We start from the raw sequence: 26,018 nt of genomic DNA on the forward strand, positions 1-26,018 counted from the left end.
TTTAACTCCCAGAACCTTGGCTAGATCGCTTCTTTTCCTTCCCTAGAAAATAAGTGGACTCATTTCTCCTCTCTCGCCTCGTATGAAGACTACGGACCCCCTCTAGATGAGCAAAGACAGCTTTTTTTGGCGGCGCGCGCCGCCAGGCCGTAACGGTTCACACTCCTACTCAGCGGCGGAGCAGAGCCACTGGCGGTGAGCGGGCGTCACTTCCGGCGCGCTGACGCTCAGTCCGGCGTGTCGACGCCTGCGTCAGCAAAGAGCGGGGTTGGGGGCACCCGGTTTGAAGTCGTGCGGGTCGGCGGAGTGCTGCCTCCGCCGCCGTCTCAGACCCCTGCTCCCGGGCCGCGGCAGGGACGAGCTCTGGTAGGCGGCGGGGCAGATGCCCGAGGGTCCGCGCCGGGACATCCTGCGCTGCACCGGCCGCTCCTATCTGCTCCGTGGCCTGGGCCTGCGCCGCTTCGCTCCCTGGAAACTAGCGCCTCGGCAGCGCGTCGCGTCGCTCGCGGAGAGCTCCGAACCGCCGGCCCCCGGCCATGGCGGTTTCCAGGTGGGTCTAGCTTCTCCCGAGCGGACGGGAAGGCGGCCCGGGCGAGGCACGGTCTCCTCTCGGAGCCCCCACTCCTAGAAAGGAACGGTTCCTATTGTCACTGGGCTCGGGCGCCTTCCTCCCCAGACTCCGCGGTTCGCCCCTCGGTCTGCGGGGGTTTGGGATCGGGTTACCCTTCGTAAATCGGTTCAAAAATGTCTTTTTTGTTGTTGAATAGACCCTTTGGCGCGTTAGGGCTAGTTTTTCTCTTTCCTCACCATGTTTCTCTTCTCTGGTTTCTCTTCCCCCTTTCAGTTCTGGGAGAGTCTCTTCTCTGTCTGAGCATTTTAAGGCCGATCCCTAACCTCCATTTCACGGGAAAACTTGGTAGCAACTGTCGAAGTCAGGGAGATTTTGAGTGAATATTATCTACGTGGCCTTCTAATTATGTTAAAATTTTGCGTTTACGGCTTTAGGGATATGTTCTTTCCTGAGGACTCTTTCCTTACATTACAGTATAATTCTTCGCTTTGTTTGACAGTACACATTCAGTCGTCAGCATTGTAATCTTTAGCAAATTATTGTATTAGCATCATCCTCCTCACCTAAGGCGTGAAAGATGTATCGCGAGTCTTAAACTAGTTTGAAGCGATGCCCATCGATAGGAAACTGTAGAAAGGCCAGCAAGACATTGATTTGTATAGCTATAGAAGGAAAGTTCTCCTTTCCTCCAATATGAGAGAGTGGGGAGAGTACATTTTGTCAGAGGCTTGAAGTTAGTGGACATGTGTGTGTGTATGTAGTCCCTCTGATAGCAGTCAGGATTCGCCAAGTTTACTGTTAGTTTTCGTGAGAAATGGGTCCTTCTGCCACATAGACTGAAAGGGGAAAATGATGATAGTTCAGAAGACATAGTTTTTGTTCATTTTTCATAGTTAACTGAACACATTCCTGTTTTGCAAATGAAATGATAACCCATCCCTCACAGACTCCCTAGATAACTGATAAAAGAGTGCATGGGAGAAACCCATGGGAGTTGGGTGAAAGGGCTCCTAAGATACCTGTAGTGGGGCATCTAATTTTTATTTCATAGATTAGTTGAATCCGTTCAATGTGAGGAAATTCTTGTTTTGTGATATGTAAAATCGCCTCGAGAGTATACAAGTAGTATTTTCAATTTTTGCAAAGACAGAAAGGTGTACCATCTAATTTGTTACCCCCATATGAATATATAAATACATACTTTATAAATACATTGATATACAAACTTAATATGGTATTCTGTTTATAAGGTGGTAAAACGTTTAAGGGAATGAGTAGCTCTTGAAATTTCGTTCCTGAGTAGACGGTATATGTTCACAGTATTGGTTATAGTTTTATAGAGACAAAATGAAAGATTAAAGAGCGCCTAATCTGCTTGGCCAATGTTAATCTATTTACAGAAGTTTAGAGCACCTAAACTTCTGAATGAATGAGTGAGTTTTGAAAGCAAGTGCTTTTTGTTCTTGACATAGGATTTCAAAGGGTGGTGCTCTTTTTTTCTATAGATCTTTTTTATTTAGCTTGCCAAAATTCTATCAAATTCTGCTGTAAAAAGAAAGCCTGTCATGGTTTTATGAAAGAGCTAGTCCTGTGCTTATTTTGGTAATATAATAGGTTCACAGAAGACACTTTTGAGACACTTTCTGGTTTGGGGATACTGTCAGTCCTTGACTTTTTCATCTGAGGGTTCACTTTGGATAGCAAACTTTAATTTCAAGCTGGTCTTCTCCATGCACTGAGCACCTATCTTTATTAACTAAATTTCCTTTTGGTGTGGAATACAGACTCATTTTAATACTTTATTGTAGAAAAGGTGGAAGATGGTTCAAGAGATAAAAATCATATTTGCTAGAACCAAATCTAAAATATTTTTTGCACTGTTTATATCAATGTGTGTAACTGAAAAGAAACTGTAATGTTTTTAGAACCTTGTAAGTATTTCCAATAGAAGGGAAATATTAAGTTCAGATTGCAAGATCCAGAAATCTAGGAATAATATTTGACTTTGTTCTCCCTTCCTTTCCCCCAGTCTAGCTAGTCCCCACATCCAATCTTGTCAGTTCAACCTTTCTAATCTTTCTCTGGCCAGTCTTTTTCTTTCCATACTAATTACCACAGTCCTCCTCCATACCACCATCATCTCTAATCCGAGATACCTGTAACGGCAGCCACTCTGCTCTTCCTGCCTCCCATGGCATCTCTTTCTAATTTATTCTTCATTTCAGTTATATTATTGTTTGCTAATATGCTAATTTTAATATGGCCTTTTTTCTGCTAAAAACCCTTTAGTTTTCTGTTGCCTTAAGATAAAGGCCACATTCTGTAACCAACACATCTTACCAGATCATTTGTGATCTGGTTCCTGCTTTACCTTTTTAAGCTTCATTTTGTCTCAGGTTCTCTGCATCTCTCTCTCTCTTCTCCACTCCCCTTCATTCTGAATCTCTGTTCTCACCTCCAAGTCTTTATCTCTGGAACATTTTTCCTACCTCCCCCACTTCCCCCCAAGTCTGGCTAATTCCAACCTTAGTTTTTAGGTCTAAACCCTAAGCCTATACATATGTCACTTTGTTTGGGAGACCTTCTCTGGTTTTCCTTCATCTGAGCTCTTTGCACCAATGTGTACTCCTATCAGTCATATTTATCATACTTTGTAAGTGATTGTTTAATTGTTCTCTCCCCTGCTTGAGCATCAGTTCTGTGAGAGAAGGGAATGTCTTTGATCTTTCTATCTCCAGGAAAGTGCCTCCTTCCTGGTAGGTGTTCAATACATTTAAAAAAAAAAAGGAATAAATGAGTGCTTTTGTTTCTTGTTTTAATTCCTCTCATGATTTTTCTGTAATTTATATATAGTAGAGTATTTCTGGTGTTTTTCAATGAGTGCTTCTGAGTTTTACAGTTTTCCCTGAGGGAGAAAAACTTTATAGCTTTGACTATTAGCCAGAATTATAATTTTAAAAATATAATAAACATTGTCAGAACTAGATTTTTTTTTTTTTTTTTTTTTTTTGCAGTATGCAGGCCTCTCACTGTTTTGGCCTCTCCCGTTGCGGAGCACAGGCTCCGGACACGCAGACTCAGTGGCCATGGCTCACGGGCCCAGCCGCTCTGCGGCATGTGGGATCTTCCCAGACCCGGCACGATCCCGTGTCCCCTGCATCGACAGGCGGACTCTCAACCACTGCGCCACCCGGGAAGCCCCAGAACTAGTTTTATAAGTTTATATAACATGGTCTTTTATAATGCAAATTGGATATAATGTAACCCTGCATTTTGTGTAATCAAAATTTTTAGACCCCACTTAGTTTTATAAAGGCCTAGTTTTAATGTACTTTGAATTATAAGAATGTAGCAGATCATGAAATGTATGGTCAACTCTTGATCCATGGATGAGTTAAATCTTGCCACAAACAAACACCCCCCCCCCGAAAAAAACCTTTGTGACTCTCTAAAATTGCAAATACAATGATAGCATTTGAACTTCTCTGTAAAATGCAGTGAAATACTACTGAAAAATGTACGACTCCTTTAGACCCTAAATAAAAGAGAGCATACACATGTAGGAGAACAATGTTGCCCTTAAGATGTGAATACTGGAAGGTCAGCCAAGCTCACTCACTAGCTACTTGACTTGCTCCCATAAAATCAACCTCAGCAAAAAAACAAATTAGTATATATTACAGGCTTTCAGTGTTATTTGCAAACAGTTTGAATTATAATTGTTAAATCTTTGAATACTGTTTTGTAGAGGCTCACAAGAGCCTCTCTCCCTGTATTATCTGTCATCTAGTTGGGGTTGAGTCACCAATAGTAAAGGCAACCTTAGAGGGGTTGTTAAAACTCATGCTCATTACAGAAGGTGTAGGTGAAATGTGTGATGATGTTGGGTTCCATGGCTTAATACAGATTTTTTAAAAAGATTGTTTTTGATACCTTTGCCTGTTTATGCCACAATTGATTGACTGTTGTTATACATTGATTAGCTATTATGAACTTAGTTTTTCCTTGATGATATAGAGAAAATGTAAAAATATAATTTAGAGAATTTTTCCTGAGTGATCTCTGCTGTAAAGTTCATGTCTAAAATGTCGAGACGGTAATTATGACTTGACTGTTTTAGAAGTCGTGCCTTAAGTCTGTGACACATATTCTTTGCATTTAAAAATGATGCAGTGTTCAGAAAAGATTCAGGGGAAAAAAGGGAACATACCCCTTCTGGAAGAAACAAATTGCTACATGTGAGCAGAACTTTGCTCGTTTTGATAATTCTCTCTGTGCATTGCTGATACTTCAGAGAAACATTGTTTCAATGGCCTGTTCTGCCAAGTAAAAGGAGGTTTCATGATGCGGGGGCAAATTACAGTGGGTCGTTGCTCTTGACAGGGAAAATGCTAAAATAATCTTACCTATAGGACAGCACAGGTTGCTTATGTTTGCTAGACCTATTCCTCCATCATTGCTAATTTCTATCCATTATAAGATTGACAGAAGGCACTGTTGTAAATTGTAATGTATCAAATATTTTGTTATTTAAAAAATGTAGGGACAAAAAGCTAGGAAAGGTGGAGGAGGCATTATATGTGTATCCATTTTAATCCCTGTGGTAAGTTCCTCCCTGTTTTAGTTTATTTCTTAAAGTACTACACACATAACAAAATTCACCGGTTTAAAGTGTATAATTTCAAATGAAGTTTTAAAACCACAGATATTTTTCCTGCAAAACCTAGATTTTGTCTTTAAGATAAAGTCATGCAAGAGGCGGAGATTAGAAAAAAATATGGCCTGAAGGACATAACGCAACTTGGTTGTCCTTTTTCAGCACTCATTTAACAAGTATTTATAGAGTGCTTTTTATGTTCTAGGTGCTGGAGATACAGCACAGAACAAAAATGGAGTTTCCATTCTCATGGAGTTTGTTTGTGTTCTACAGTGGGAGTGGGGGGAATGTAAATTATCTAGCCACACCTGCCCTTGCACCTGGCTTTGGTGTGGTTTCACATCTTCATATTTGTTCTTAGTGTCCTATGTGGTATTTCAAATTAATCTACTTTCTTGTTTAAAAAACATAACATTAACATAGTTTCAAATAACCCACAGTAGGAACTAGAAGGCATACATTTTAAAACATCAGTCTAGACAATTTCTTGGAAGTTGTTTCTTTTGACCATAACTTCCTTGCTTAATGATATTATGTAGGAATAAGTACAGTGTTCATATCAGCTATTTATTTTCTTATTCCCTAAGTAACGCAGAAAAGTAAAACTTCAAATAGTAAATGTAAAAAATGTATGACAAAATGGACAAACTTCACTGACCAATCCCTTTTAGTTAAGATTACAAAGCCATCTGCGTGAAGTATTCTGCCAGTAGACCTTCCATACATTTTCAGAGTGATTAAATTTATTCTGAGAATACTGAGACTGGAAGTAGATTGAGGAAGTTATATCTTATACTTTTTTTTCATCCTCAAATGGCTTAGGAGTGGAAATGCAATATATATATGTTTATTAATGATGAAGTAGTAATCTAGGACACATTTTATAGTTCAAAATGCATATGATTTCTTTTTATATTTTTACTTTATGAATTATCATAATGGGAACAGCTGAAGTTAGATCACAGTTGCCAGCATAACCTCTACAAACTCCCACGTACTTTCCTTTTTCTAGGCAGTCTTTTTTTTTAACAACATTTTTTTTAAATTGAAGTATAATTAATTTTCAACATTATATTGGTTTCAGGGGTACAACGTCGTGATTCAGTATTTTATAGATTATACATCATTTAAAGTTATTATGTGCTGTACAATGTATCCTTGTTGCTTATTTATTTTGTACATAGTTTGTGTCTCTTAATCCCACACACGTCTTCCCATTCCCTCTTCCCTCTAGGCAGTCTTTAGAGCAGTTTTCTGAAATCACAGGTTTGTAAAATAAACATGAATCATATCTTTTATAGTTATTTCTGTGAATTAAAATCCAAATTGAAAATGGGCCAGATTATCATCATCAGTAGATTCATAACCAGTGGATACTGTCAAATATAATTGCCTTATGTTTTATTAAAATTATTCGTCTACAGTCTTTGGTACCTTCCATTCGGCTTGACATCTGTTACCTCTTTCTCCTCCATCTGTCTATCCTTCGGCGAATGAAGAATGTCATTTTTTTCTATTAGCTGTTATGCAACATAAGGTTTAGCCAAAAGAAGTATCGTGGTAAGTACTGTGTTCCCTCAATCAGCCCTTCTTTTAACTTCGTTTTTCTTTTGATCACCTAGCCTTCAGACCTCTTCCTCATCAAGGGCCCTGTCTGCCCTCCAACATAATACTGACTCTGTCTCATGCCCTTTCCTGTCCCCTACCAGTTCATTATACCAGCCTTTTCCATTGTGGCCTGGCGCTGATGCTTACCCTGCTTGCCTCATAGCTGGCTATCTTGGAGTAATAGGTCAGATTGCCCTCTTGTGAGATCCTGGTCTGCACATCCCTTTGTTCTTCCTTTTGTGTGGCATCTAATCTGTTGTCCTGGAGAGAGGAATGGAGAACTCCAAAAGGGGCTTTGAGTCAAGAGGACTAAAGAAGCATTCTTGGGTCCCCATTCCTCTATTCAGGGAGGCAAATTTGGCTATCAAAAGGTGGGAGATGTGAGAATAAACAAGCCTGGAATTGGATGAGAGGGTGAGCTGATCTGCTACCTTCAGGGCAGTTGGCTGGTGAGGGAGCAGAGCTGACATGACATGGCATTGGGATAAAAGACTTCGAAGAAAGCAGGAGGAACTGTGTGGTTGTGAGGCAGAGTCAGCATTAGGGTACAGAGGAGTCGAAGGTCTTTGAGCAGGATATGGTTCTAATGAAGCTGGGTAGCAGAGGACTAAAGGAAAGTTTAGGAAGGGTAGAGGTTATTGGAGGAATACAGTGCCTCCTGTGCGGTCTTTTTCCGCTTGCTCTTTGGAGCAAGTGTAACTGCCATGATGTTCAGATTGCTGAAGTACTGCTGTGTTCATCTTTTCACTTACTGAAACATTCATTGCCTTAGCATCACTTCTGTTATTTTTATAACTTGTTTTTATGTAATATAGCTATGACAGATTAAGGATATTTCTTGAAGGAAGCAAAAAAAATTGTAATATAACACCCTCTTTCTTTGCTTAAAAATGGTGCTTAAACCTGTCCCAAGAAACTTGAACTTTTCTTTATCTATAATTTTAATTACAGTAAATACCAAGTATTCAACAAATATTTGACTACTGTGCAAAGACACTGTGCAGAGTATTGTGGGGGACAAAAAAGAATCATTGAAGAAGGTGAAGCCTAACGAGCATAAGACAACATGTGACAAATTAATGTATAATGCCAAAAAATGCATAATAAATGCCAAAATGGTTATTTAAGATGAGAATCCCTGTGGATTTTAGAAGAGGATATGATAGTATAGTAGTCTGAGTTGGTTTCAAGAAGGTAAAGGACTTGAACTGAACCTCGATGGGTGGGAGCTAGCTGAAGAATTGGACCAAGAAAGACATTCCAAGTAGCGGAAACAGGGTAGACAAAATTGTGGAAACCAAAATGGACCCTGTTTGGGAGATACTTTTTTGTTTTTGATTGCTATCTGGTAGGTAAGGGTGAGCCATTGAAAGTTTTAGAGTAAGGTAATAATTTGATCAAAGAGTGCTTTAGGAAGTAAATTTAGCAATGAGATCACATTAGTATTGAGTTATGCTCATCAGGCAGTTGAAAGTGTGGCACTGGAGCTCCCAGATGGGCTAGGTTTGAGGATTATTTTTACTGTGTTATAGTTTAAACAAATTACAGTTTCCTACAGGAGAAATGGGTGAGAGATGGGCAGCCAAGGATTGAATCTAGGAGAATGTTCATATTAAGAGTGTTAAGAGTAGGGAAACCACAGAAAGAATTAAGAGTTCAGAGAAGAACAGGGTAACAGAATGTTGTGAAAACTTAGGAAGGAAAATATTTTAAGAATGGGGTACTTGCTGAAATCACATGTCATAGAAGATTCATGAAAATTGGATTTACAAAAAAACACAACAACATTAGATTTGGGGCTTAGAAGTTCATTGGTGACCTTCAGGTGTGCTATTTTAGTAGTAAAGAAGGATAGAAACTTGATTTATAGGGATTAAATTGGGTATGGTGAGGAGATAAAAGAAGTGATTTTAAGCACTTGTTCAAGATGCTTGGCAGCAAAAAGAAAGTGTTCTAGAAGATGGAAGTCAAGCAGTTTATCTTCTCATTAAAGATGGACCTCTGGATATTTGAAGATAGAAGGGAATAGATTACTAAGGCAGTGATTTAAGATACTGGAGAAAGGATAATTGAATGAGGGTAGAAGGAGATGGTAAAAAAAAAAATAGCGGGACTTTATGTAAGTCTTGAAGAAGAGTGAGGATTGTCTTTTCATCTGAAATTGAAAGAGGTTAAGTGTAAAGACCTTTAGAGGTAATGAGTAGAGAACAAGATAGTTCTTGTTCCATAATCTAGAGATCTACTCAGTCCATTCCTTTTTAAGGAATAGGGAATGGCAACTGGGACTTGAGGTAAGTGGAAATGATTGGGGAAAACTATCAATTTTATTTTAACTTTTTACACATGGATTTATAAACAGGTTAGTATTGTCACTTCCTTAGAGTGTTCATTTTGCAGCCAGCTTTGCTTTTAGTCACAAAAGCAGAAACTCCATCATCAAAAAAGGAATTATGGGGGCTTCCCTGGTGGTCCAGTGGTTAAGAATCCATCTGCCAATGCAGGGGACACGAGTTCGATCCCTGGTCTGGAAGATCCCACATGCTGCAGGACAACTAAGCCCGTGTGCTGCAACTACTGAGCCCGCGCACCATGACTACTGAAGCCCGTGTGCCTAGAGCTCTTGCTCTGCAACAAGAGAAGCCACTGCAGTGAGGTGCCCGCGCACCACAACGAAGAGTAGCCCTGCTTGCCGCAACTAGAGAAAGCCCGTGTGAAGCAACGAAGACCCAGCATAGCCAAAAAAAAAAAAAAGGGAATTATGAAGTAGTTTAAGTCTTTCCAGAGGTGCAGTCTAGGGAACTTTGCATGAAGTAAGTCAAAGATATGACAAACACTGTGGTGTATAAGGGAAGAAAAACCTATTAAAACAAATACAATGATGTGAAGCTATAAAATATGGCTAAATCTAGTTTAACCCTACAAAATAAGAGGTTAAGTGAGCTTCTCTAAGTCTTCTAACAAGTGACAAAAGTAGTGCTTTGTCTCCTAACTTCCAGTCTAGTTTGTTTTTCCATTTTACCACTGTTTTCCTGTAAGAAAGTCCTGGATTTATGTGAACTGTACACATACAAGAGAGCCCGATATTGTTATAAAGAATGCATGCATCATATGCAAATATAAGTCCACTGTTGCATAAATTTGACCTAAGACATAATTTTTATAATAAAACATTTAATCTTTGATAATTTTGCCTGCCATAGAATATAGATTTAAAATGAATATTTGCCTTGATAGAAAGTTGTTTATAGATTATTTAAAATTTCTTTTTGCAAATTTCATTGAGCAGAGGCATTCAAAATCAGAGTCATGGAAATAGGCATTTATTTGTTGTGAAGGTTCTGAGAGAGTTTCAGTAACTTTAACATCACAATCAGTTATAAAGATGAAAATACGTCAAAGAGCATTCTTAGGGTTATGTATGGGATGTATAAGGGAAGACATTTTATGGGGAAGGGATTTGGGGTCTGACTTAGTGTTAGAACTTTAAGAAAACCAGCTGTCAGGAAAATTTCTTTTTCTCCCTTTTGTCCCATTATCTGTGAGTCACTGTTCATCAAATCCTGTAGCAAGGCCTGAAGAATGAATGGGTAAAGACAAGTATTTAGATAGCCTTGAATGGATAAGGAGAAATATTGTGTCAAAAGGTGGGGTGTGTCTATGCACAGTGTATAAAATAAATTGATTTTTGCATGTTTTTTAGAAATAATTTCTGTAAAATCACTCTGTGTGCCATTCAGTATATTGGAAGCAAAAAATGTGTTGTATTACTCTTTTTTTCCCCTTTATTTTGCTGCCTTTAATTACCTCAGATATTTTTCTTGAAACATGTCCTTCTTATACATACCCTTAACTGTAAAATTTGAACCTCACCTCTTAGTGTTTTGTTCTGAAGCAGTTGAAAAGTTTTCATAGTACCCTTAGCCTTCTTGACTGAAAAAGATCTATTTTAGTTATATATATATATTTTTTACCAGTTACAGTGATTTTGTGCTTATCAGTGACTGGCTAGTTTTATAAATACTACCCCTTCGAAAAGAAAAAGTAAGAAAAGGAAAAACCCTGCTTATTTCATTTTGCCCCCTTATAGCTTTATATTTTCTCGTAAAAGGTTTTTAGAGCTTTGCTTTCTAAGTTTTTAGCTCTTTGTGAAAGAAAAATAATCCCAGAAGTAAAATACGAGTCTCTCTGCAGTTTATTAATACTTAATGCTCATGCTTAACTTTGGGACCTTGCTTGCTTTCTTTTCCTCATTAGATGACATTTAAAGGTGTATTCTCTAAATCTCCCCTCATATAGGATTGGGCACAATTAATATAACCTTGCACCTTTTCACCCTTCATCTTGCTTGAAGTACCCATTTATTCTGGATATGAAGCCGCCTTCCTTTCATTACCTGTGGCATCCATTTGCCTCATTGAGCCTGATGAGTACTGTGGTGGAAGGGCTAGATCTTCTACCATGTGGACTGCTGGTGGTAGTTACTGGTTTCTTTGCCTTTTTAAAATCTTAGGATTTTTCTGTATCTCAGAAACAAAGGGACACAGTTTTCCATTTCTCCCCACTTATTCCAGGTATAAGGCATTGTGGTTTTATTCCAAACTGTTTGTTGGATAAGTGGCAGAACTGGGATTTGAATCGTGGGGCTGTGGCTCTGGAATTTGTCCCATTATGCTATTTATCTTTACAAACTCTTTCCTCAGAGATCTTATTGCTGTATCGGTCACTTCTATACGAATGACTCATATATCTATATACCTTTCGTCTTGAATTTCTCCTGAACGTCAGATCTCTATTTCAACTATCCTTTTTGGTCTCCCCCAACTTTCCTGTCCCTGCCACTAATAAACTTGTCATCTTTTCTCAATAACATTTCTTCCACTAGTTATTTCCATATCTTTTAATGATATCTTCATTTCTAAAATTCAGAGTCTCAGAATCCTTTCATTTCCTTGACATTTCATGGAATTACTATACTGTGGTGTTTTACTTCTGCAGCGTTTTCCCCAACTTCTTTCTAGTCTTAGATTGTAGTTCAGGTGTGAAAGTTCTCTGAAAGTTTCCTTCCATTTTACTTCATGCTTCACACTGCTGCCAGACTAATCTCTCTAAAGCATAGCTCCAGTCCCATCACTTTCTTGACCCAAGACTTTCATGGCTGAGCTGTAATTCAAGGGTCTCCACAATATTAGCTGTATCTTCCACTGTTCTCTTAAGTGTACCCTGAATTACAACCAGGCTGTTTTACTCACTGCCCTAAATATAGTCTCCTTTTATTGCTGTTCTCTTCTTATTCCCTCTTCCAGATGTATCTCCCCCTTTTCCTTTTTACCACCTCATCTCCACCAGTATTGAAATTTTTTTCTACCATTAAGGTCCAGCTCATACACCATTTCTTTTAGAAAGCCTTCTCAGTATTATACAGTTGGGGATGTAGTGTTTGTTGCCTCCATTCCCACTCCTCAAAGCACTTTGTACGTCTTTTCTGACATGTGTCTTATTGTATGTATCCATGCATGTACAATACCTGTATTGAACCCTGTATTCTAATTGTGTATTTGCCTTACCCATTCACTCCACCTCCATAGCAAGTTCCTTATGAGTAGAGGTTAGATTATCTCCTGTGACCCTACCATAAATCTTTCTTCATAGGTGCTTAATATGTACATTTACTGACTCAGACTTATACGTATGAAGAAACATTTCAGAATAAGCATTATATTTTTGTTATTTTAGGCTTGACCGTCTTTTTATCTTACTGGATACTGGCACTACTCCAGTTACAAGAAAAGCTGCTGCACAGCAACTTGGAGAAGTGGTGAAGCTTCATCCCCACGAGCTAAATAATCTCTTATCTAAAGTAAGAACTCTTTTTTTTTTTTCTTTTAGTATAATACAATTGTAGAAATTTATCCATGGGCAGGAACATAAAAGTAGAGAAAGAAATTGTCTTATTAGTGACACTTTGTGGTCTTCAAATTCCATTAAATATCTCAATATTTCTCCAGATATTTTAAAATATTTGCTATTTTTGTTTGTCACAAGGTTTAAAATATTTTGTTTTTTGCATCAAGTTTGTTTGACAATATAGAACCTTTGGCCTGTGGCACAAATTTGAATCTGATCCAATTTGGTAACAAAGTAAGTTGTTAATCTAGTTTTTTAGTGGTCTGACTTGTTCTTAGCAGCTAATAATTATACTAGTTGGCAGTCTTCAAATGGATGAGTACTCATGGGTAATGGTGGAAATATATGAGAAGCTAGTTGTTACATTCTTAGTTATTAGCTCTTTGAAAGTGGAGGCTTTCTGCTTTGGTGGATAAGTATTTTCATAATCCTAGCCCATGTTCTTTCCCTAAGCAATGCTTTATTTTTACTGAACTCTGTGGGCTTGTAGAAGTGTGACTGTATGATAGTAAGCAGCAAATTCCATGTATTTAATTCTCTGGCATGCAAAGTAAAAACAGGAGTGCTTTGTATCTGTGTTTAGAGGGGTGGGAGCGGTGGATAGAGGATAAGGTGGGAAGCACTATGATAGCCCAGATATTGGAAGACTCAATATATCCCTGTTCCCACCAGTCTTATCTCATCCTTTCATTCTGATTTGTCCCTCCCTGCTTCCTATGAGTAGGAGTTCTAAGCCCTTTGTCATCATACACAAACTTGCACTCTGTTGTTCCTATCATAGAGGCTAACAGCGATTCTCATTCCAATGCACTCCCCACTTAGATACTATCAGAACTTTCTAACCAAGATGTCGATGAAGAGGTGGTGATTTGACATCTACAGGCTCCATATTCTCAGAATGGAGAAGGGTGTGTATGAGGCAATACCATACTCATGTGAATGGGGATAGAGAGGTATACCCATTTTTTCTCATCCCAAGGGAAGAGATGGAGGACTGAATGAGCTGAAACTGGAAACAATGAACAAGACTAACTTGTGCTGAACTGAGAAAAGGTTTCTTCTCAACTTCTTAATCTTCTTAACTCAGACTCCACCATATGGCTGCCATCAAGTTATTCCAAAAGAGGCAAAGTTTGTTTTTAGCACCTTCTGACCTCCTATGCCCTCTCTGCCCTCGTGTTTTCCTATTGCCTTTGGTTTTATTTTTTTAAAAACAGCTTTATCGAAATATAATTTACATACCGTACAATTCACCCAGATAAAGTGTACAATTCAGTGATTTTTAGCATATTCACAGATATGTGCAACCATCACTACAATCTAATTTTAAAACATTTCTGTCACCCCTAAAAGAAACTTCATGCCTGTTACCAGTCACTCTCCATCACTCCCCCTCCCATAGCCAGTCCTAGGCAACCCCTAATCTACCCTCTGTCTATAGATTTGCTTATTTTGAACATTTTATATAAATGTGTGACCTTTTGTGATTGGTTTTTTCACTTAGAGTATTATTTTTAGGGTTCATTCATATTGTAGCATGTTTTGTTTATCATTCTTTTTTATCGTTCCAAATATTGTTCCATTGTATGGATATGGATAATGCTGTATAGATATAGCACATTTTATTTATCTCTTCATCAGTTGATGGACATTTTGGTTGTTTCCACTTTTTGGCCTGTTATGAATAAAGCTGCTATGAAAATTTGTGTGCAAGTTTTTGTGTGGATGTATGTTTTCATACATGGGTGTATACCAGAGAGCAGAATTGCTGGGTCATATGGTAACTGTGTTTATTTAACTTTATGAGGAACTGCCAGACTGCTTTCCAAACTGGCTCCACCATATTACATTGCCAACAGCATGTATGAGAGGTTGGATTTCTCCACATACTTGCCAACACTTAACTGTTAACTGACTTTGTTTATATCTGTACCAGTGAGTATGAAGTGATATTGTAGTTTTGATTTGCATTTTCCTGATGACTAATGATGTTGAACATCTTTTCATTTTTTTATTGACCATTTCTGTATCTTCTTTGGAGACCTGTCCAGATCCTTTGCCCATTTTTAAGTGGGATATTTGTTCTTTTATTAATGAGGTGTAGGAGTTCTTTATATATTTTAGATACAAGCCCCTTATCAGGTATGGGGTTTGCAAATATGTTCTTCTAGTCTGTGGGTTGTCTTTTCACTTTCTTGATGGTATCCTTTGAAGCACAAAAGTTATTAATTTCAATGAGGCCGAATTTATCTTTTTTTTCTTTTTTTAAATACATCACTTGTGTGCTCTTGAGATCATATCTAAGAAACCTTTGCCTAACCCAAGTTTACAAAGGTTGATCCCCATGTTTTCTTCTAACAGTTTTATAGTTTTAGCTCTTATTTTTAGGCTTCTGGCCTATTTTGAGTTAGTTTTTGTGTCTGGTGTGAGGTAGGGATTTTAAGTCATTATTTTGTTGCTCTAGTACCATTTGCTGAAAAAAAACCTTTTTTCCCATTGAATTGTGTTGGCACTGTTGTTGAAATCTGTTGACCATAGACACATAGTATTATTTTTGGACTCTAAATTCTATTCCATTGATCTATGTATCTGTTCTTCTGCCAGTACAATGCGATCTTGATTATTGTTGCTTTGTAGTAAGTTTTGAAATCAAGAAGTGTGAGGCTGCCAACTTTATTATTCTTTTTCAAGATTCTTTCGGTGATTATGGGTCCCTTACATTTCCATAAATTTTAGGATTAACTTGTCAATTTCTGAAAAAAAGCCAGCTGGGATTTTGATAGGAATTGTGTTGAGTCTGTATTCAATTTAGGGGGTATTATACTATCTTAACGATATTAAGTCTTCCAATCCATGAACATGAGGTGTTTATTTAGGTCTTATTTAATTTCTTTCAGTAGTATTTTGAATTTTTTGTAGTCTTCAATATACAAGTCTTGTACTTTTTTTGTTAAATTTATTAAGTATTTTATACTTTTTGATACTATTATAAATGAGATTATTTTCTTAATTTCATTTTCAGATTGTTGAAAGTGTACAGAAATACAGCTGATTTTTGTATATTGATGTTACATCTTGCTCTCTTGCTGAACTCATCTTTTCTACTAGTTTTATAACTCTTGTATTAAGTAATGGGACTTAATGAATAATATGCACTTTGCTTTTTAGTATGTTAAAAACTATGCTATTTTTAAAATGCACTTAAGCATTCTGTTTTGGCCACTTTGAACAAACAATATTTTTTGTTATATAACTATTTAATTTTTAATTTTTTAAGGTGTTGATATATTTAAGGAGTACAAATTGGGATACTCGGATTGCAGCAGGACAAGCTGTTGAAGCTATAGTGAAAAATGTACCTGAATGGAATCCAATGCCAAGAACCAAACAAGGTGCTTTTAAGTGGAAAAGTAGTTTGCAATAAAAACTACACATTTTATGTTTTAGTAATTTCACTTTTAAGGACTTAATTTTCATGCTTTTTAGGTGCAGTCTTGTCAGGAAATAATAATGAATACTGTGATTTTTCACCATGTTTTAAAAAACATACTAGACAAACAATGTTTTCTCATATATGTTTTATTTATTTTTCTTTATTTTTTAAATTAATTTTTATTGGAGTATAGTTGCATTATCTCACATATATTTTAAATTATTCTACAGTATGCTTGATTTAGAGATTATTACTTCCCTCAAGGATTAATGTTCTAAAAAAAGAAATCAATACAATGTAAATATTTGAAGCAGTCTATTTATTCTTGTTGCTGGGAAAATAGTGTAATTGTTTACTAAATTTAAGCACGATTATGTGTGGATATTTGGAGGGGTCAGTGTTTAGTTTCTTTTATGTGTCTTTTAGATGTCTTTTAGTGGAAATTACTTGTTTTCTGACTGTCTATTATATATGACATTTAAAAATGAACGTATGCTTTTACAAATTGATAAAGGTATACATTTTAATTAAGTGAGAATTTAATATGGTGCAAATGCATTTCGTTTTCAAGTCACTTTGATAACATGACTTTTATCATATGTCTTAGCTCGTCTAAAATTTTTGCTTTAATTTGCCTCACCTATTATTTTGAGGGATTGTGTTAATTTGTCTTCTCTCATCAAAAGAAATATGTAACCAGAAGAAGTTATAACTTGTTTTAGAAAACAACCTTTTCCATTCCAGCCTATTACTCAAATTCTTTTCAAAACACATTTAAAAAAAAAAATTTTTTTTTGTCCTTGCTGTGCGGCTTGTGGGATCTTAGTTCCCTGACCAGGGATTGAATTCACAACTCCTGCAGTGAAAGTGTGGAATCCTACCCACTGGACCACCAGAGAATCCCCAAAAAAACTTTAAAGTAGTTACAGTAGCATTAAAATATATAGTAAGGTTACTTGTTATCATTAGAAAACTTTAAGATATTCATAGCAGTTCCCTTTCACTTTAGCAATTATACTTTAGGTTACAGATGAATTATATGCAAATGCCAGTTAAACAAACTATTAAGTCAGTGAACAATTACAGTACATTTAAAAATTTACAATGGCATAACCTTTTTGGGGGAATACGGAACATTTTATAGATAGTTTTAGACCCCAGATGGATATTTAATTTTAGCGATTTGCCAGGAGATTGTAATTTGCTTTATATTATGAGAAAAGAGTCCTATTGATTGAGTACTTCCTTTACATCCTAGATATTCCTCAGGTATAGGGAATGATGATGCTCACTAGTTTTATTTATGAATATATTCTATGAATATGTTTATTTTCCAATTTATCACTATGATAAGCTGCCTTGGTATTTTTTAACTGTTTAACAGAGAGCACGATTTTTAACATACGTATTTCAACATGGGGATGCATTTCTTCATATGACATTGTGCTTTCATAGTCAAAAAGTTATACACACACCCACTGACATTCTGATACTTTGTAGTAAGGGAGCCACCTACTAAATAATTTTTTCATAAATAAGAGTTGATCATAAGTAAATTCACAGTAGCTTTTCTACTTCTTCCACATTTTACTTTTCTTAAAATACCCTCCCTCCTGCCCCCCTGAAGTGATGCTATTTTCTTTCGTTCTATACTTTGGCTATATAATCAAATTAAATGTTTTTAAACCTCATCTAGAAACTACTTCAGAAGGTGCTATGGAAGATTCATCTACTACAGATCGATTGAATTTTGACAGATTTGATATATGTAGATTATTACAACATGGGGCATCACTTTTGGGATCTGCTGGTGCAGAATTTGAAGTACAAGATGAAAAATCAGGTATGTAGTAGTAGTCCTACAGAAAAAAGTCTGAAATGCGTACATTCAGACCAGTTTGTTACTTGGCGTGCTATGTTATCAGTCATGCAAAATCTAATAGATGTCATGAAATGCAAATTCACTGAAGTTTTCAGTTTGAGGTGTGGGGCATGCAGGTGGGGAAGGTAACCAGAAGCACTTTGTCTAAAGCTACTATAGGAATATTTTTCTTCCCTTAGTTGAATATGTACTATATATATATATATATATATATATATATATATATATATATACACCATTAATAGATACATATTAATATTTCAGTATTTCAATATAGAAATTGTAAAGTGGTACCCAAGAGCTTCAGTTGAATAGATTTTAAAAGCCAGGATTAGTACAGATTGTGGTAATGTTTTCACAGTTCTGGAAATTTAAGAGGCTATGATAGTTTCCTTTTTATCATATGTTTTAAACATTTAAATAATTGGATCTACTTTGATGACCAAAGCAAAAACTAAAAATGAAAAATAAGTCTTAGATAGGTAATTGTCCCATTATCTTTAAACTTACAGAATCCATCTGGATATAAATAAATGTTTTGGCCATTCAAGATTGATGCCTTGAGTGGAAAAAACCTTGATGTTTTTAATGGATTTCTGTAAGTAAATAAGTTGCTTTTTTGACTAAAACCAAAACAGAACAGTGTTTTGTTTTGTTGCTAATTTATCATTAGTCAAAGCATATCTGTCTGAGTTAATGAAGTGATCTTCAATTTGTTCATTTAAAAAAATGTCAAATACCCATTTCTTCTTTCCTAATATACTTTGTATTGAAAGATCTAGTGTAATTATTTATGGAGAGAATTAAGAGGAGAATTTGCTTAAGTTCCAGAAAAGCGTAGTTTTTTTTTTTTTAATAAGGGAGGTAGAAGTCTTCCGAAACTTTCCAATTTGAAAAAGTTATCTCTAAGTTTACTAATTAGTAAGTTTACTAATCTTACTAGTGTACCCATGGACATCGTGAGAGATCATTGGCCCTTATCTAAGGATAAAAGTCAGTGTCACTTTTGTCACTTAAAAAAAAATACGTGTTTGGGTCGTATCTTAAAGATTCTGATTTAATACATCTGTGGAGAGTTTTGGGAAATTGTATATTAAAAGAAAAAGCTCCACAGGTGACTGATATGTAAGCAGGATTGGGAACCCCAATTTTCTTGGAATTCAGTTTTTAATGCTGATAAGTCATAGCATGCTGAAGAGCGCTCATTAAAACCCTCTAATTAGGTTTTCTTTAAATATCTGCTCATCTATGTTGGTCTCTACATATTTATAAATTACACATATATGATTTGCATAGGTGCCAGTCTGAGTTTCCTTTGCAGTTGGTTATTTTCCCCAATAGTACTTTTCCTGGAATGAGAGGACCAATTTTAGGCTCTTTGTAAGTGTACTAAACTTATAATCCAGCAGCCTTTGTTTTGGATGCCTAGTGTTTTTCCCTCTGGGTAGAGTAGCCTTAAATTTTTTTTTTTTAATGTAGCTTTAGAGAGGTATAATTCACATACGATAGAAATTCCCATCTTAAAAGTGTCCAATTCAGTGGCTTTTAGTAGATTCTCAATTGTGTATAGTTAATTTTAGAACATTGTCTCAAGAAGAAACCCTGTATCCTTTAGCAACCACCCTCCTATCCCCCTACATCCTTCCCTTCTCTTCCCATCCCTAAGGACCATTAATTTACTTCCTGTAGCTATAGATTTGCCTACTATGGACATTTCATATAAATTGAATCATACAATATGTAGTCTTTTGTGACTGGCTTCTTTTTACTTAGCAGAATATTTCCAAGATCTATCCATATTGTAGTATATATATTAGTACTGCTTTCATTTTTTTTCGTAAGTAGTAGTTACTTACTTACTAAGTAGGGTGTATCAGTTTTTAAATTGTGATAGAATATAGATAACATAAAATTTACCATCTTAATCATTTTTAACTGTACAGTTCAGTAGTATTAAGTACATTCATATTGTTGTACAGCCAATCTCCAGAACTCTTTTCGTCTTGCAAAACCGAAACTTTATACCCATTAAACAGCAATTCCATTCCTTTTTCCCCTCACTGCCTGGCAACCAGTTTTACTTTCTGTCTCTGAATTTGACTACTCGAGGTACTTCATATACATGAAATCATACAATATTTGTCCTTTCGTGACCGACTTATTTCACTTAACATAATCTTTCATGTTCATCTATGTTGTTGTATGTGTCAGAATTTCCTTCTGTTTTAGGGCTGAATAATATTCCAGTGTATGTTTATACCACATTTTGTTTATCCATTCATCCATCAGTGGACACTTGGGTTGCTTCTGCCTTTTGCTTATTGTGAATAATGCTACTATGTATGTGGGTGTACAAATATCTGTTTGAATTCCTGCTTCCAGTTCTTTTGGATTTATGCCAAGAATTGGAATTATAGGATCATATGGTAATTCTGTTTTTGATTTTTTTTTTTTAGAACTGCCATACTGGCAGTTCCATGGTGGCTGTTCGATTTTACATTCCCATCAACAATCTATGAGGTTTCCATCTTATCCACATAACCTTGTCAACGCTTGTTATTTTCTGGCTGAATAACATTCCATTGTATGAATATCACATTTTGTTTATTCATTCATAGGCTGAAGACATTTGGGTTGTTTCCACTTTTTTGGCTATTATGCATAATGCTGCCAATAAATGTTTATGTACAGATTTTTGTGTGGGTGTATGTTTTCATTTCTCCTATTGTAGATACATAAGAGTGGACTTGGTGGGTCATATGGTAACTATGTTTTGCCATTCGAGGAACTGCCAGACTGTTCTCCAAACTGGCTTCACCATTTCACATTCCTCTAGGAGGATACAAGGATTCCGATCTCTCCACATCCTTGCCAACGCTTGCTTGTTATTAACTGACTTTGACTATATCCATACCAGTGACTGTGAAGTGATATCTCATTGTAGTTTTGATTTGCATTTTTCTGATGACTAATGATGTTGAACATATTTTCATGTGTTTATTGACCATTTCTGTATCTTCTTTGGAGACCTGTCTATTCAGGTCCTTTGCCCATTTTTAAGTGGGATATTTGTTCTTTTATTAATGAGATATAAGAGGTCTTTATATATTCTTTGTACAAACCTCTTATCTGATATGTGATTTACAAATATTTCCTCCTATTCTGTGCATCTTTTCACTTTCCTGATGGTAACCTTTGAAGCATAAACGTTTTTAAGAAGTCCAATTTATCTTTTTCTTTTGTTTCTCGAGCTTTTTGATGTCATATGTAAGAAGCTATTGCCAAATCTAGGGTCATTTACCCCTGTGTTTTCTCTAAGAGTTTTATAGCTTTAACTCTTACTCTTAGGTATTTGATCTGTTTTGAGTTCATTTTTGTATGTTGTGAGGTTAAGGATCCAACATCATTCTTTACATGTGGCTATCCTGTTGTCTCAACACCATTTGTTGAAAAGATTCTTCTTTCCCCACTGAATTTTCTTTGCACCCTTCATGAAAACCAGTTGGTGGCAGACATATAGTTTTATTACTGGACTCTCAGTTCTATTCAATTGATGTCTTTCTTTAAGCCAGTACCTCTTTGTCTTAATCACCATTGCTTTCTGGTAATTTTTAAAATCAAGAAGGAGGCTGGGAGGGAGGGAGACGCAAGAGGGAAGAGATATGGGGATATACGTATATGTATAGCTGATTCACTTTGTTATAAAGCAGAAACTAACTGACTAAATAAATAAAAATTAAAAAAATTAAAAAATAAAATCAAGAAGTATGAGCCTTCAACTTTGTTGTTCTTTTTCAGGATTATTTTGGATATTCTCAGTCTCTTACATTTCTGTATGAATTATAGGATCAGTTTGTCAGTGTCTGCAAAAAGCCAGCTGATATTTTGATAGGAATTGTTTTGAATCAGTATATCAATTTGAGAAGTATTACTGTCTTACCATGAGGTATTATGACCCGTGAACATGGAATGTTTTTCCATTTGTTTAGATCTTTAATTTTTTTCACTAGTATTTTGTAATTTTCAGAATATAAGTTTTAAGTTTTACTTTTGATGTTATTAGAATTATTTTCTTAATTTTATATTCAAGTTGTTTGTTTCTTTAAATCGTTTTTTCCCCTCCCTGTTCTTTTTTTTTTTTTTTAAGAAGATGTTGGGGGTAGGAGTTTATTAATTTATTTATTTATTTTGCTGTGTTGGGTCTTCGTTTCTGTGCGAGGGCTTTCTCTAGTTGTGGCAAGCGGGGGCCACTCTTCATCGTGGTGCGCGGGCCTCTCACTTTCACGGCCTCTCTTGTTGCGGAGCACAGGCTCCAGACGCACAGGCTCAGTAGTTGTGGCTCACGGGCCTAGTTGCTCTGCGGCATGTGGGATCCTCCCAGACCAGGGCTTGAACCCGTGTCCCCTGCATTAGCAGGCAGATTCTCAACCACTGTGCCACCAGGGAAGCCCCACCCCTCCCTTTCTTTAGATGAGGGAACTTTGTATAGCTTTATCTTTGAATTCACTTATAAAACTATTATAATTTACTCTTTTCAAGTGTATGATTCTATTTTTTTAATAGTTTCTGTTTCTCTAATGAGGTATTCTATCTTTTCATCATTGTGACAATATCCTCCTTTACATTTAGCATTGTTATATTAGCTGCTTAAAAAATCTTGTCTTCTACTTCCAACATCTGGGTCATCTCAGTGTTGATCTCCATTAATTGTCTTCCTTTTGGGAATGGGTTACATTTTCTTGATTCTTTGTATGTCAGTTAATTTTGGATTGTATTCCTCACATTATAAATGTTTATACCGCAGGCTGGATTCTGTTATATTCTTCCAAAGAATGTTTTGATTTGTTTGGTTTAGTTAGTTGTTTTTGCTTATTTGTTTTTTAAATGTGTTTTTTTTTTTTTTTTTTTGCGGTACGCGGGCCTCTCACTGCCGTGGCCTCTCCCGTCGCGGAGCACAGGCTCCGGACGCGCAGGCTCAGCGGCCATGGCTCACAGGCTCAACCGCTCCACGGCATGTGGGATCCTCCCAGACCGGGGCACGAACCCGCGTCCCCTGCATCGGCAGGCAGACTCCCAACCACTGCGCCACCAGGGAAGCCCTGCTTATTTGTTTTAATAAGCATTTAATTTGGTGAAACTCAAACTCATTCTCCTTTGTACTGGGCAACAACTCAAATCCCAATTCAATTTTTAGCTTTAGTTGGACTGTTTGGAGTCTGCCCTGTGCATGCATAGTTCAGAGGTCAGCCAGAGATTTGGCTGAGTTCACAGAATTTGGGCTTTGTCTCTGGTTCTCTCCTTTCTGGGTTTTTTCTCTCTACCTTCCAGTGGCTATAGTGATCTCTGACTCTCCTCTAATTCTGCAACAGACAGACTGGGTTTTTACACAACTTTTAAACGTAGGGCGTGGCTGCCCTACATACCACGGACTGGGTCTACCTTTAGGCTAAAAACGTTCAAAAATGGGAAACTCACCTAATGTCGTGTCCTTCTTCCAGGTATTGATAACTCCTCCAAGTATATGCCTACTTTTGATCTCTTTCCAGTGCCTTCAGGTGGTTGTTTATTACATTTTAGCTAGAATTTGTTATCTGTGGAGTAGTCCAATAAGAACTTAATCAGCTATTATTGGAAGTTAATCATTATAGAACCATCTCTTGCAACTTAGCTAGTTTAAGCCCAAATTTTTATTTTTAAAATAATACCTTTTGATCTGTTTTCCACTGAAATATTGAGGGATATTTCTTGGGACATTCAAAATCTACTTTTATGCCTTTGTCTTTGTTATTTGGGCTATCAGGACTGTGTCATCTCAGAATACATAAAGGCCACACTTGGAATAAGCATGTATTTGTTGAGATCTTTTTCTGTAAAATAAAATCTAGATTTGTTTTTTTTAAAGCCTGGTTAGAGCTCTCAGAGAATGTATGAGATTAGCTATAAAATAATAAGATTGGTTTATTTTCATAGGAATAGATCTCATTATATATGTACTTTATAATTGACAGTAGGGCAATGGGGTAATCTCAGTGAATTTTTGTTAGCTAGATTGTTTTGTTAGCTAGAACACTGTTTTCCAAGATCCAGTAAAATATTTACTCTATTAGGTAATAAAGTTTATGACATGTTCAGAGATTGTGAGTGTGGTTTGTTTTATTATCAAGAGAGGTAGTCTAATGGTTAAATTTTTTTTTTTTTTTTTGGTTAAATTTTAAAAAAAATTTTAATCGAGTCTGATCTTCACGTATTAGAAAACTGCTTAACTGATTTGAAGAAAATGTATTTCTTCTTTGTTTAAAGGTGAAGTGGATCCTAAAGAGAGGATAGCACGCCAACGAAAACTATTACAGAAGAAACTTGGCCTTAATATGGGAGAAGCTATTGGAATGAGCACTGAAGAACTCTTTAATGATGAAGATTTGGATTATACCCCAACTTCAGCAGCCCTTGTAAACAAACAACCTGTAGGTAAAACCTCTGGTTGGTTGATTGCAAGTAATAATACAGGGGGTTTGCTTTATTTTGCTATGCAATTGGAATTTTAAAAAATGCATTTTTTAATTCTACTCATTGTTGCTTAGCATCAACATAATTTAGTGTCTTCGTAAGTTGGATTTCTAGTGATAGATTCTAAGGAGACAGAAGTTGCCACCTACCGCATAGACATTGGACTATTAGATAAAAGGTATGGTACATCTTTTAGGAGACACTGGTGTTGAAAAATCCTAGTTGCATCAATTGCTCTTTCTTTGTTCTTCAATGAAGCAAAAAAAAATATTTCAGGGTGGGAGATAGTAAGGGCTATCATAGTCAGATATGATGATACTAGAAATCTTTACAGCTATGGTTCTTTTATTTGAGAAAGTAACAAACATGGTGAAAACTTTCAAACAATGCAAAAGGGCACACAATAGGAAGCAACCCTTTTTACGTTATTTGTGCATTTTTCCTGAAATTTTCTCTGTATACATAAGTTCTTTTAAGCCATGTCCACCTTTTCTCACTTCATATGGCTTCATATATCAGTATATACAGATTGATCACATTCTTTTTTGACAGCTTCATGCTGTTTATATGGCTGTACCATAATTCTGCTCTGTATTTTTCCTGTTCCTCTGTTTTTCCAATTCCCAGTGGATGCCTGTATGCTTCTTTTTTTTATACCATAGACTCTTTTTAAGCTCCAGTAAAAGCTGTGGCTCTCTCCTCAGAAAAATTCACATACATTTGAGATATTACCTTTCAGGGAGTTTAGTGCTCTTTTCTCCTGCCCCTGCAATACCCTTTTAAGGATCTGTGGGTCCCATTAAGAATTCCTGCTTTACATGAAACCCATATCTTCTCATTCCCTTGGCCTTTCCCTTTGCTTAAGAGGAGAAGGGTTCTATTTGCCTTTATACCAGTTGCCCTCTAAACCATTAGAATTTATAAACTAAATTTTTTGGCATTGAGGGGTATGTGATGATGATGGAACTTTTGCCGAAAAGGGGGTAAAAAAGGCAGATTCTGGAGGGAAAAAGAAGAGTACAGAGGCAGAAAATATAATAACAACCAGGAAGGAATAGAAAGAAATGGGGTACAAAGGGATGCATAAGATGTAAGTAAATAATAAAGAAGACAGGACTTCTCTGGTGGTGCAGTGGTTAGGAATCCGCCTGCCAATGCAGGGGACACGGGTTTGAGCCCTGGTCTGGGAAGATCCCGCAAGCCGCATAGCAGCTAAGCCTGTGCGCCACAGCTACTGAGCCTGTACTCTAGAGCCCATCAGCCACACCTACTGAGCCCATGTGCCACAGCTACTGAAGCCCACGCACCTAGAGCCCGTGCTCTGCAACAAGAGAAGCCACCACAATGAGAAGCCCATGCACTGCAACGAAGAGTAGCCCCCACTCACCACAGCTAGAGAAAGCCTGCGCGCAGCAACAAAGACCAAATGCAGCCAAAAATAAATGAATAAATAAAT

At 36.7% G+C, this 26,018-nt stretch overlaps 1 protein-coding gene across 1 annotated transcript in view; it reads left to right on the forward strand.

The window, feature by feature from the left end:
- The first annotated feature begins 228 nt into the window (after nucleotides 1-228).
- The window catches only part of BTAF1 (B-TFIID TATA-box binding protein associated factor 1), a 93,168-nt gene continuing 67,378 nt past the window's right edge, over nucleotides 229-26,018 (forward strand). Inside the window, exons 1-5 of the mRNA XM_032608293.1 lie at nucleotides 229-550; nucleotides 12,570-12,693; nucleotides 16,018-16,132; nucleotides 17,870-18,016; nucleotides 24,356-24,519. Coding sequence (XP_032464184.1) covers nucleotides 537-550; nucleotides 12,570-12,693; nucleotides 16,018-16,132; nucleotides 17,870-18,016; nucleotides 24,356-24,519 — 564 coding nt within the window. The 5' untranslated portion in view covers nucleotides 229-536. The remainder of the gene's footprint in view (nucleotides 551-12,569; nucleotides 12,694-16,017; nucleotides 16,133-17,869; nucleotides 18,017-24,355; nucleotides 24,520-26,018) is intronic.

Source organism: Phocoena sinus, chromosome 16, assembly GCF_008692025.1.
Source record: "Phocoena sinus isolate mPhoSin1 chromosome 16, mPhoSin1.pri, whole genome shotgun sequence".
NCBI lineage: Eukaryota > Metazoa > Chordata > Mammalia > Artiodactyla > Phocoenidae > Phocoena > Phocoena sinus.